Below are 11,935 nucleotides of genomic sequence, written 5' to 3'. Positions count from 1 at the left end.
CAATCTGAAGCGTTCGGTCATATTATGTGTTAGTGAACGCTCGGTCTTGATAACGTTTCAGTTAGTGAGCGTCCATAGTGAGCGTTCGATCTTGGTGATGTTTATGGTTAGTGATCGTTCATATGGAACGGTCGTTCTCGATGATGTTTGTCCTCGGGTAGTACTCGTCATAGAGAGTGTTCGTCTTGATGGAGGTTAATCGTTGAGCGCTCGTCCAAACAGTATTGAAGTCAATAGGGTGTTCGGTTTTGAGCGTTCGGCCTAGTGTTTGATCTCTCAGTGTTTGTTCTATGACTGTTCGGTCAAGGTTCGGAGTTTTAGCGTTCGGTTCAATAGTACATGATTCCCTAGCGTTGTTCCAAGTATGACCCAATCAAATAGTGTTCGATAGATGGCGTTCGGCAGATAGCGTTCGGTCTCAGAGCGTCCGTCCATGTAACGTTCAGCAAGTAGCGTTCGACCATTAGTGTTGTTCTGTAGCGTTCGCCCAGTAGCGTTGTCAGTAGCGTTCGGCCATTAGCGTTCGTCCAGTAGCGTTGTCAGTAGCGTTCGGCCATTAGCGTTCATCCTGTAGCGTTCGTTCAGTTGATTCGATGAATAGTGCTCGTTCAAATGTATTATACAAATAGTGTTAGATTCTGAATTTGAATGGAATTAAATGTATAAAGGTTGGAATATATGCTGTAATGTGATATGTGTGAATGCATGAGATGTGATAATAACTGTAAGGAATGCATTTTATGATGTTGATATGAGATTGTGGAGAGGTTTTGTAATTATATAATGTGAATTGAGAAATATGAGTATGGTATGAATCTCATGGAGAGATTCTGAAATGTTATTGTATTAGTGTATATGTTGATGTTGAGGGTCCCGTAGTTGGAGGTTATCCTGATACTCTAATATTTCATCCAGTCTCAAGTAGAGAAGGATGAATTATGTGGTGAGAGGAGCAGGAGGTCCTGGTCTATGTGCCGGTTTTGGACATAGTGAGGGGACTAACCTTGTGAATGGTATGGAGTATTTTGAAAGTGTATTTGTAAGAAAAATTTGAAGTCATCACAAGTGCATAACCTCCCGTGACCGCTCATCAACGTATCATCCGGATGAGTGTCTAGTAGGAATTGTGGTATGATGGTAAATGAGGATGTCTGACATAAATTTTATATGATGTTTATATCAAAGCATTTATGCATGTTTTATAACTGTTGTGTTGTATGTTAGCTCACCCTTACTTGTTTGTTTGTGCCGGAAAATCTTTTTGCGATGATCGTATAACGTAATTGTTATACGGGAGCAGATGAAGGATTGTCGCGTGATCATGTGCAAAGGAAGGAAGAGATGGAAGAACAAATTAGAAGGATTCAATATTATCTTTGTAGTCAACTCTGAGCTTAAATCTTATATATAGATTCAAGTATGAGGTTACGGGGTGTTACCGTAAATGTATTATTACAACATTTAAAATTTTGAATTTTAAAGGGTGAATTTTTGGATGTTACAATTAATGGCTTTTCCATATGAATCCCATTTGGTTAAATTTTTATTTTTAGCTATACCACATTTAGTGATTCTATTTCTCCATTTTTGTGATACTAATTTGGACCAGCTACTGTTAGATAAGTCATATTGATAATAATGATTCTTTAACCAATTTGTCCATTGATTTAGTTTAGAATTGAGCAGGTTATTTTGTTTTCTTTTAGAATGAACTATTCCTTGTGCTCCAAAAAAAGAATCCTTTATTTCATTTTTAAGAAAAAAAAATTTTTTATGATATTGAAAAACAAGTCTTAACTTATATATGTTTATGTTAAGAATTCGGGTTTGTAACAAATTTAAAAATACATATGGTTGTGACAAAAAGGAGACATCAAAATAATTATGGGAATTCGCATTCCTATTATTAAAGTTTTTGTGTAATTTTAAAATAAAGGGAATTATACTTTGATTTGTTTTATAAGTTCTTTCTATAGTTGGTTCATTATCGTAAAGCCATTTATTTAAAAATTTTTTTGTTGATTCAAGAAAAAGTTGTAGCTGGATTTTCAGAATACAAATGATATATAGAAAGATATCTATGTATATTTTTTTCATTAAAAATTGAAAAAAAGAATGTGATTTTTTATTTTTAGTTAATCTAATATTTCTTCTTTGGAATATCTGCAAAATTTTTTTTCCGAATTCTATCCTTTTACTATCATAAATTTTTTTCTTCGAATGAATATTTGTCTCTGGAATTACAAGTCCTCTTTTCTTTTCTTCTTTTGTCGCATTGGCTTAAGGAGGTGGTGTACGAGGAACCCAAACCCTAGCACTTTGCTACTGCGACTGCGCGCTTCGCACGATGGGTATTTTTTTCTTCCTATCTCTTCTCCCTTTGTTAATGTGTCCGTTCGATGTGCTGTTTTCAATGTGAATCTCTGTTCATAGTTTTCACTGTGACGGTCGTGTATGTGAAAGTGAAAATGGTCCTTCTCTCATTCCTTCTTGGAAGTTTTCCGGATATGATAGGAATGCGCTATTTTTTTTGAGGGTTACGAATGCTTGTGTTTCCTTTTCATTTTTGGTTTGGTTTGGTGTTGATATAATTTTGATTAATTGGACTGACTAGATTTTATATTCTATGATGCTATACATTGGTGATAATTGACAATTTTAGACTTAACTTTTCCGTCATCGACCTCGATGGAATGAATGATTAATAATGTGTGTTTGGTTCATGTTTTTGTGTGGAGATTTGCTTTCTGTTCTTATTTGGTTCTTTAAGGCTTATGTTTGTGGGTTATGCTGATTAGCTTGTCTCATAGCATTTGGTAGACAAGTGCGTTTCCGCTTTTGGCGTGTTCCAATTGTTGAGTTGTGTTCTTTTATGTTGCAATAGGTGCCTACAAATATGTCTCCGAGCTTTGGCGCAAGAAGCAGTCTGATGTTATGAGATTCTTGCAGCGGGTGAGGTGTTGGGAATACCGCCAACAACCATCAATTGTTCGTCTGACAAGGCCTACTCGCCCAGACAAGGCTCGCCGCTTGGGTTATAAGGCCAAGCAGGTGGAAATCTGTATATGTTTTCTTTCTGTTCATTTTTTCATTGGGAAACATGGAATCGTTTATCAATAAATAAACGACATTTTTAACTGGATGGTTACAAAATTGTGGGGTAAATTTCGAAGAAGTTATAGAACACGATGTGCCTATATTGAAAAAGTTGTCTGGATGAATTTATATTTTTTTGTTGTTGAACTGCCATATTTACCAATGATCTGATGCATATTTACCAATGCCATATTTTTTGGTCATCTGACGCAGTTGTTTTTCTTCTTGCCAATTGTAGTTTTCGTTTTTTACATTAATTGTTACTTAAATAGTACATAGATTTTTTCTACCGTGCGGCATAGACCTTTTTTCATTACTATCATCTAGGCCAGTCCATTTAGTGGAGCTGCCTCAGCCTGCTTCGCTTGAATTGTGATTGTGATTATAGTATTGGTGTTATTCCAGGGTTATGTGGTTTACCGTGTGCGTGTTAGGAGGGGTGGCAGGAAGAGACCAGTTCCCAAAGGTATTGTTTACGGTAAGCCAACCAACCAAGGTGTTACTCAATTGAAGTTTCAACGCAGCAAGAGGTCCGTTGCTGAAGAGCGAGCTGGAAGGAAGTTGGGTGGCCTCAGGGTCCTCAATTCTTACTGGGTGAATGAGGTTAGTTAACATATTATTCCATTCGTGTAAAGTGGAAGCTGCTTATAGGTTGCTGATTGGTTATTGTGATGCTGTTCCTGTGTTACAGGACTCAACCTACAAATATTTTGAGATCATTCTGGTGGATGTTGCCCACAGTGCTGTAAGAAATGATCCAAGAATTAACTGGCTCTGCAATCCAGTCCATAAGCACAGGGAACTTCGTGGCCTCACTTCTGCTGGGAAAAGTAACAGGGGTTTACGTGGCAGAGGACATCTATACCACAAAAACCGTCCATCACGCAGGGCAACCTGGAAGCGAAACAACACCCTTTCTCTTCGTCGTTACCGCTGATTTTATTACTGTATTGTTATCTTGCTTCATTTTCTGAAAATTTGGAGTGCATTATAAGACTATAGGAAATTATCAGTTTTGAACGCTTCATCTTTTTTTAACCCCGAACCCCGTTTTAGTAGCTAAACTGGAGAGATTAATGATGTCAGATTTTTGCTATTTGTTAGTATTGTTTGTTATTGATTTTGTGGTACCTACATCTTTGCAGTTCTCGTGCTATGATTACTTTTGGAGTTCGTTTATGTTTTTGTTTGGTGTTGGCAATTTTACCGTGAGCTATGACTGAGATGAAAAAAAATAAAATCATAACCGTGGAACGCTTTTTTTCTGAGTTGGAAAAACTTATGTTTTAACATATTTGTCTGCTATTGCTTCCTGTACTCTTGCAATAGTTAACCTGTAAATGCGCTATTTTTTAATGCATACTTTTTTTTGAGTTATTAATTATTATAATAGTGTCATTGATAGGCTATAGCCTCGGAATATATTTAATACAAATTTTAATTTTGATAGGATTGTCTATAATCCATGTAATTTCAGTTTATATACTTTGTATCTTTACTCCGATTTTAATGTTTTAGATTTTTATGAAACGATTGTGTTGAGTTTATCTGTGTATGCTAAATTTTCATTACAGAACTCAATGGCCGAAAAAGATGGAAGATTTCTTTGTATATTGATTTGATAATAATTATGTTATCAAACTCGAGTTAACTCATTAAGTTGGACCACTTTATGCTGACCTTCTGAGTGAACTCGTTAAAATTGTATAAAATCACGAGTTTAAAAAGGTAAACAAAGAAGATTTCCTTCATATTAGTATATAATTATCTGATTAGGTTTTCGTTGTCTGCGTTCCGTTTGTAGCCTTTTTGGGTCTTGTGATTGTGCTTCGATGGCCTAGTTAGTAGCAATCAACGTTACGTTTTGTGATCCTCGTTAGCCTGGCTCGTGATCGTCGACTTGCCGTAGTTGTTGTGTGGCGTCGCTGTGGTGGTGAGTAAAACAGTTTTCGTTTCAAAGGCCTTCTGGAGTTATGAAGTTATGCTTCTACTGGAGTTATGGTTGCTTTTAAGATGTGATTATAAGTTATCACTCAAAAGCCCCGAGCTGTGCTAAAAAACTTTTACTATAAAATTATATATTTTTAATTTGATTAAAGTCTGTGAACGTGATTAAATTTCATCAAGAGATGGGAGTCTTGAATATTTTATTATATTAATGGTGCCACTGCTTATCATGAGACTGTATGTTTTTATTATAAAGTATTTTATTATATAAATAAAGTCTTCATATTATAATAAAAATTACTGTGCATATATTAGAGATTTGTTAGAGAATCAGAAGATTAGGTACAGAGAATTTGAAATTTCAATTTATGTTTTATATTATATTTTTATGAATAATATTTTTATAAATTTATGTATTTCAATTTCTATAATTTTATTATTTTATTTGAATTAGGAAGGATGTTATTTATATTTTTTTAATGTAAAGTAAACTTTTACGAATTTATAAGATAAATTTATTAATTAAGCAACTAAAGCTTTATTTCTTGAAATGAAATATGTATTGTTTGAATATGTGTATATGTATGTATACATTGCAATGTCTCAATTCAAGCCACTTTGGACAAAATATATTGAGTATGAATTAGAATTCGTTCGGGTCTGTAATTTTGATTTCTAAAGTGTTTAATTTCCTCTCATTCTGATTCTGTGTCAAGTGTCACAGAGTCTCACTGATATTACTTTACTAAATAAAAAGACTTATTTAGAAAGAGTATCTAATTTTCTAGAAAGAGTCAAATTAAAATTTTAAATCAACATATTTTCTAGCTTAACTGCTAAAAACTTGTGCTAAAAAAAAATGCGAAATGGATGAGATTTCAGAAACAGGAAGAGTAAGGTAAGTTGAGACTTATATGGACAGAAGAAAGAGCAATGCTAGCAAAAAGTTAATTTAGCGCCAACCAATGTTGTTTATTCTCAGGGTGTTACTTCCTTCATCACTACAAAATGCTCTCTCCACCTCTCCATTCCATTTTTACCATTTAATAATACTTAAACGAACATGAATATGGTTGTATTCTTAAACGGATATCATTATCCGTTAAAGGACAAACGGATGTCGACATCCGTTTATGAATGTTGAAATCCGTTTAATTCCAACTTAATCCGTTTAATTTCAACCTAATGCATTTCCTGTTCATATGTTAGACCCTTTTGGCACCCATAATTAGGCTGCAAATGCAACCACCACCTAGAGTCTGGTGACAGATTAGAAACTAATGATTTCCTGTTAAAATGGGTAACATTAACTGCAGTATAATCAGATTCATCTGCTGTATTTGGCAGGCGCAATATCAACCACTTTTGATGTTGCACATGAAGATTGTCAACAAGCCAACTGGGGAGCTCTCTTCGCATCTTCTTGGACAAAGCAACGATTTGCAGTTCTCTGCCACAGAGCCCTTGCTTCTGCTCCTGCCATTGTTTATCTATTCTTTCTTCATACTTACTGAACAAAATAGAATTATAAGTAGTTAAAAAGCCTACACTTATACCACATTTACACAAAAGATAAAAGAAATATGCAAGAAGGAATTCATATAATGGTAAGCCCAAACACACTCTACGATGTTTTAGCAACGTGCTGAGTTCCAAGGTTTGGTAAGCAACCCCACCCACTCAATTTTGTTGTTAAATAATTGTACATGTATAGCCTAATTTAAAAAAAAACATATATATATATATATATATATATATATATATATATATATATGTAAACTTACATATTTAAAAATATAATTATATATACTAAAGTTTGTCCATTATTGACTCATTCCCTAACTTGTTTCTACATTTGTCCCTGATTATAACTAAAGGCTATATCCAAGTATATCTTCATCTTTCAAATACCATCTTTGTCACCAATCAAAACCAAAATGGAGATCAAGAAGTGGAAACCGATATGAAGAAAGTGAGAGTTGGGAGATGGAAAGAAGGGATCTGGAAGTGAGAGTTGGGATGAGAACAAACGAATTTGAAAAAGTGAAAGTTGGGAGAATTGGGGGAAGGGGCGGGACTAACTCGAAAGTAAATAAATATGATTAAAGAAAAAATGGGTGTTTTTGTAATTAAATTTTTTTTGAAAAGGTTTGAGGAGGTGCAGAAAGCATTGGTGGTGGTGGAGGGAGCAACATCCTAAATTATTCATATGGACCTTCACAATTCACCTTTATCATTACCATTATGTTTGCATGTATGTTTGGAAAGGAAAAACATTGTTTTTTATTCTCTACACGGAGGCATAAAAGACATACGAAGTTTGATTATTCTTTTTAGAAGTGCTTCTAGGCTAAAGATAGACACAAAAATGTCATTCTCCAAGAGTATCTTTAATCCTGAAAGTGTTTTTACAAGGTACATTCAAAAAGATAAGAAACTCTCAATCATTCAAATTTTATGCCTATGTAATTTTATACAAAAAATAATGAAAGATAAAATATAATCCATAAATAATGGTAAATAATTATTATTCCATACATAAATTTACTCTTCATGTAACTGTCAATAAATTTACAAACAAAATATGTTTATATATAACAAATGCGAAAATTATCTATTAAATTTATTTGTATGTAAATTGAGTAATTCTACACGTGAAATGGATTAATAATCTACGGAAATGACGCATATATAATGTTTAAGTAATCTTTTATGTCACCAAATCCGTATGTAACGCGTATAATAATAATTTTTTAACATTTTAATAGCAAAAATATTTTTTTTGTTAGTCAATTGTAATAAAGTTAAAATAAGAGAAAGAAACATTAAATCAAATAAAATGAAATTATAATAGAACATCCAAAATCAAGTCATAACAACATATTTTTCAATGAAAAGCTAAGAACATATATATAAGAAGTAAAGTGATCATGTCTTTGGTGGATAGTTTTGTATTTGGTGTTATCCCAGATGTTATTAATTACAAATATGACCTGTTATATCATAAATTAAATAATAATTATTATAATAATAATAATGTTATAACTCATAAACTTTGAAAAAAGAAAGTATAAAGATCTTTTCTTAATCAACTATTAATCATATAAATAAATATTTTTTCATTTTTATGTTTCGTGACATATGATGTAATTTAATTTATTTTAAAAAATGAAGTAAAGAAAATATTCAATTTATAGTCAAATATTAATTTTTTAATTATCAGTGTTATATTATTTTATTCTATTGTTCTTAATAAATCTTTTGAAAACAGTTAATTTCATTCATTATTAATTATGTCTCATGAATTTATATATTTCTCATAGAAGAAGTGTATTTCACAAATTTCATATTTTTGGGAAAAGTGGAGCGCGTGAATTTCTCATACATTCTCAAAGGGTTTTTGAATATTTTAGGTAATATTAAAGATAATTGACTACAAATCAATATTTTATGAATAAAATTAGCCTCACCCTTGCCAAGATACTAGATTTAGTAAGAATAATAGGCGAGAAAAGAAATGGGAAAGCATTTACTATTGGATTTTTATCCTTACTCTAATTATAATGTTTGGGTATACTCTAGTTAAAACTTACTATAACAAAATATAAAATAAAATATTACTGAGTGCATTCACAATATAAAAAATATATTACAGTTCTTTTAATTAAATAATCATATTTTAAAATAAAATATGTAATTTATTTTGCATACAACAAATATATATTAATTACATAAATATTAAAGTTAAGATATTATAAATTGATAACTTATGTTAAATGTTTTAGTATAGTTAACCTTTTTAAAAAAAATTCATTTGATTAACTAGTTTTAAAAAATTGAATAAATTACAATTCTAATTTAAAAATACAGTAATATTGTAATCATTAAAAATATATTAAATAATTCATTAAAATCTCATATAAAAACAAATTATAGAGATTTCTTTTAATAAAAATAATTATGCAGTATTATATATAAACATATCCATATTTAAATACTAATATGAGTTCGCATCATATTGAAAATTATATTAATATAATAAACCTATAATATACAATAAAGATACTAAAAGTAACGTATAATTATATATACATTAATATTAAAAATGTCTTTAAAGATTTAAATACGGAGAATCTATAATTGAGAGCGATTTGATAATATTTTTATATTTAAAAAGAAATTGTAATTAAGAATTATATTAGAATTATCATATTTAAGAAGTCAGTTTTGAAATAATTATTATCAACACATATTAATATTATGTAATAACATTCTTTTTATTCAATTTTATGATAACTTTGTGTTTTTTCCTTTTTTTTTTCTCACTTTGTCATGCATTATCGTCAACAATGCTTAGAAATTACATTATAATATGCTAATTAGAAGGAGAGAATTAGTAGAGGAATGTAGGGATATAGAGGTAGCACAATCCCTAAGCGCATATTTCGTATTTCAATTATGAATTTATACCTCATTTCATACTACTTCTATACATATTCATTTTACGTCTTCTTATATGCACCTCACCATTATTACTTCAAATTCTGCTTTTTATATAAACATGTCTATATCTAATCAACAAAATATGCAAGCAACAACAAATTACTTATTATATTTATTTTAAATTTGTATAAGTTGTTTATCTTTTATCTTTTTATTGGTGTGATCCACCACCTCACATTTTCTAAATAATAAAAAAAAAATTGAAAGTAGTTGAAAAACTTATGAAGAGACCCAAATGTGAAGATGTTATAAAATTTGTTGTAAAATTTCTTTATTATTCATAGTTATGTTTGTTTCACGGTTTCATAAACAACGATAGAATGTTGCATTTGTTGTAGTCAAAACCCTGATTTACAAGTCACGACATTTTTCGTGCTCCCGAATAATTTCACTACCTCGCAAATCTCATGATTCTTTACGAGGGTTTTGGATTTGAGCTGACTTTTTTTTACTTTTCCACTTTATAAATAGAGTTGATGTATTATTCCAAAGACACGGAATAATAGATGAGTTCTCTATCTTTAGTACAGTGACACTAATTGAACTCTCTTTAGAGTTTTCACGAGCTTTTTCTCTTTATTTTCTTCTTTCTTCCCTTATGCTCTTTTGTATCCTAAGTTTCACTTTTTTTTTCATAAAAATTACTTGTTAGTTATGCGATCTTTGAACTTTTTTCAAAAAGTTCCATTGTATTTTGGAGGACTTACACATTACACTGCAGATAAATACTTAAGGACAATAATTCTAAACGTCTCAAAAAATTATTTTTCGTACTATTATTAGTTTCTACAATAGATGTGAGTTGAAGAATTCCTCTTTTAATCATCACTTTTACTAAATTCAACTTTTAAGATGACTACTTTAACAATCTTCCACATGTAATAATAAGGTTGGATATTTGTATATGGAGAAAATACAAGTAAGTTCTTACACATTATGCACGATGTAGAAGAATATATGAACATAAAATCTTGAGAGGCTTCTAAAAATGCTATGTATAAAGTTTGGTAAGATGGTGATACGAGAGCTTTGATTTATAATGGAATGAGACAATAGATAAAAAAAAAATGGAACAACCAAGATTGGTAAGACAAATCAAAGACTAATAGTGTCCATAACATAATTGATTATTCTTTGGATGCCAAAGGATTAATCTTTGCATCATTGCATTTTAAAAGAATACACTTTAATTTTTTCATTCCATTTAGAAATGTAGTTAACTTGATTATCTTAATTTACAAACAAGAGACGAATATCATTCCTACATGTGGAGGTCTTCTCCAAAAGACCCCATAAAACTACCAAAATTTATGCATGTGTGTATCTTTTATAAGGTCCAAAAGTGCTGTAAAATTATATTATCTTCTATCACTTCAAGTTTTTAATTCATTACTTCATATTCATATTATGTCTCATTTTCCCTAAAATCTCTCTTTTATTTCTTGGGATAACTATGCAAATCTTATTATTTATTGAGGCTCATCATAAGACACATGAAAGACATATGAAACATGAAACATTTTGTTTCCAACTTAGCGGAAGAAGATAAGAAATTGAAAGACATGTTATTTGATGAAAAAGAGAGTCACATTATTTATTTAGAGGGTATATGAATTTATGTTGAATATTTTCACTTAGTCACTCATCTTAATTAGTACCACCTCCTCAAATACAAATTATACCTTTCCCTTCTCAACATAACAGCATGATGATGACTAGTTTTCTTTTAAATGTATTTATTTTATAGTATTATCAGTGAAAAACATATGCTCTACAAGTCATTTTTTTATGATAATAAAAAGTAATAAAATTATTATTATTATATATATAGTTATAATTATAAAATTAAATATAAATAATTTTTAAAATTTTATTGTAAATAGTTTTTATTTATTTTGTAGGTAGTTTTATAATTAAAAAAATGATTTAGTTTAAAAAAAATGGTTACATTGAAAAAACCGTTTAAATTTAAAGAAACGGTCGCTTAAAGAATAAAATTAATAAAATAATAATTTTAATTTTAAAAAAATTGTTTAAAGGGAGGAAAAATAAATGTGGACAAAAAAAAGGAGAATCTATTTTATATATAGATATAGATTATAATTGTGATATTTATTACTATTAATTTTATCACTTAAAAATAATGATTGTGATATATTTTATTTTTAATATTTATTAGTAGTTCCCTTCCTTTAAATTCCACTCAACTAATTTGCATATGCCATTGTTTTTAGTTGCCAAAATTATTTAAGAAACATATCTATTCTCGTGATTATTACCTTATGTCAAAATTTATTTTAATTTTTTTATTAATTTAAATTTTTTTCCCTTCTTAAATTTTCTTAACAATAAATGCGTTAATAATAAATACTATTTTATATTATTTTTA

The 11,935-nt window shown here is 30.0% G+C and overlaps 1 protein-coding gene across 1 annotated transcript; it reads left to right on the top strand.

Annotated features, from left to right (window-relative positions):
- The first annotated feature begins 1,515 nt into the window (after nucleotides 1-1,515).
- LOC124844557 (large ribosomal subunit protein eL15z) lies at nucleotides 1,516-4,226 on the top strand. The gene is made up of 4 exons (XM_088104786.1): nucleotides 1,516-2,351; nucleotides 2,885-3,051; nucleotides 3,502-3,699; nucleotides 3,788-4,226. The coding sequence occupies exons 1-4, from the start codon at nucleotides 2,348-2,350 to the stop codon at nucleotides 4,031-4,033; spliced, it is 615 nt and encodes a 204-aa protein (XP_087960912.1). The 5' UTR covers nucleotides 1,516-2,347; the 3' UTR covers nucleotides 4,034-4,226.
- The last annotated feature ends 7,709 nt before the right edge of the window (nucleotides 4,227-11,935 follow it).

The sequence above is a fragment of the Vigna umbellata genome, chromosome 1, assembly GCF_029865625.1.
Source record: "Vigna umbellata cultivar VRB3 chromosome 1, Vumbellata_1.0, whole genome shotgun sequence".
Classification (NCBI taxonomy): Eukaryota; Viridiplantae; Streptophyta; class Magnoliopsida; order Fabales; family Fabaceae; genus Vigna; species Vigna umbellata.
Note: the sequence above shows the minus strand (reverse complement) of the source record. Positions and strands in the feature narration are given on the sequence as shown.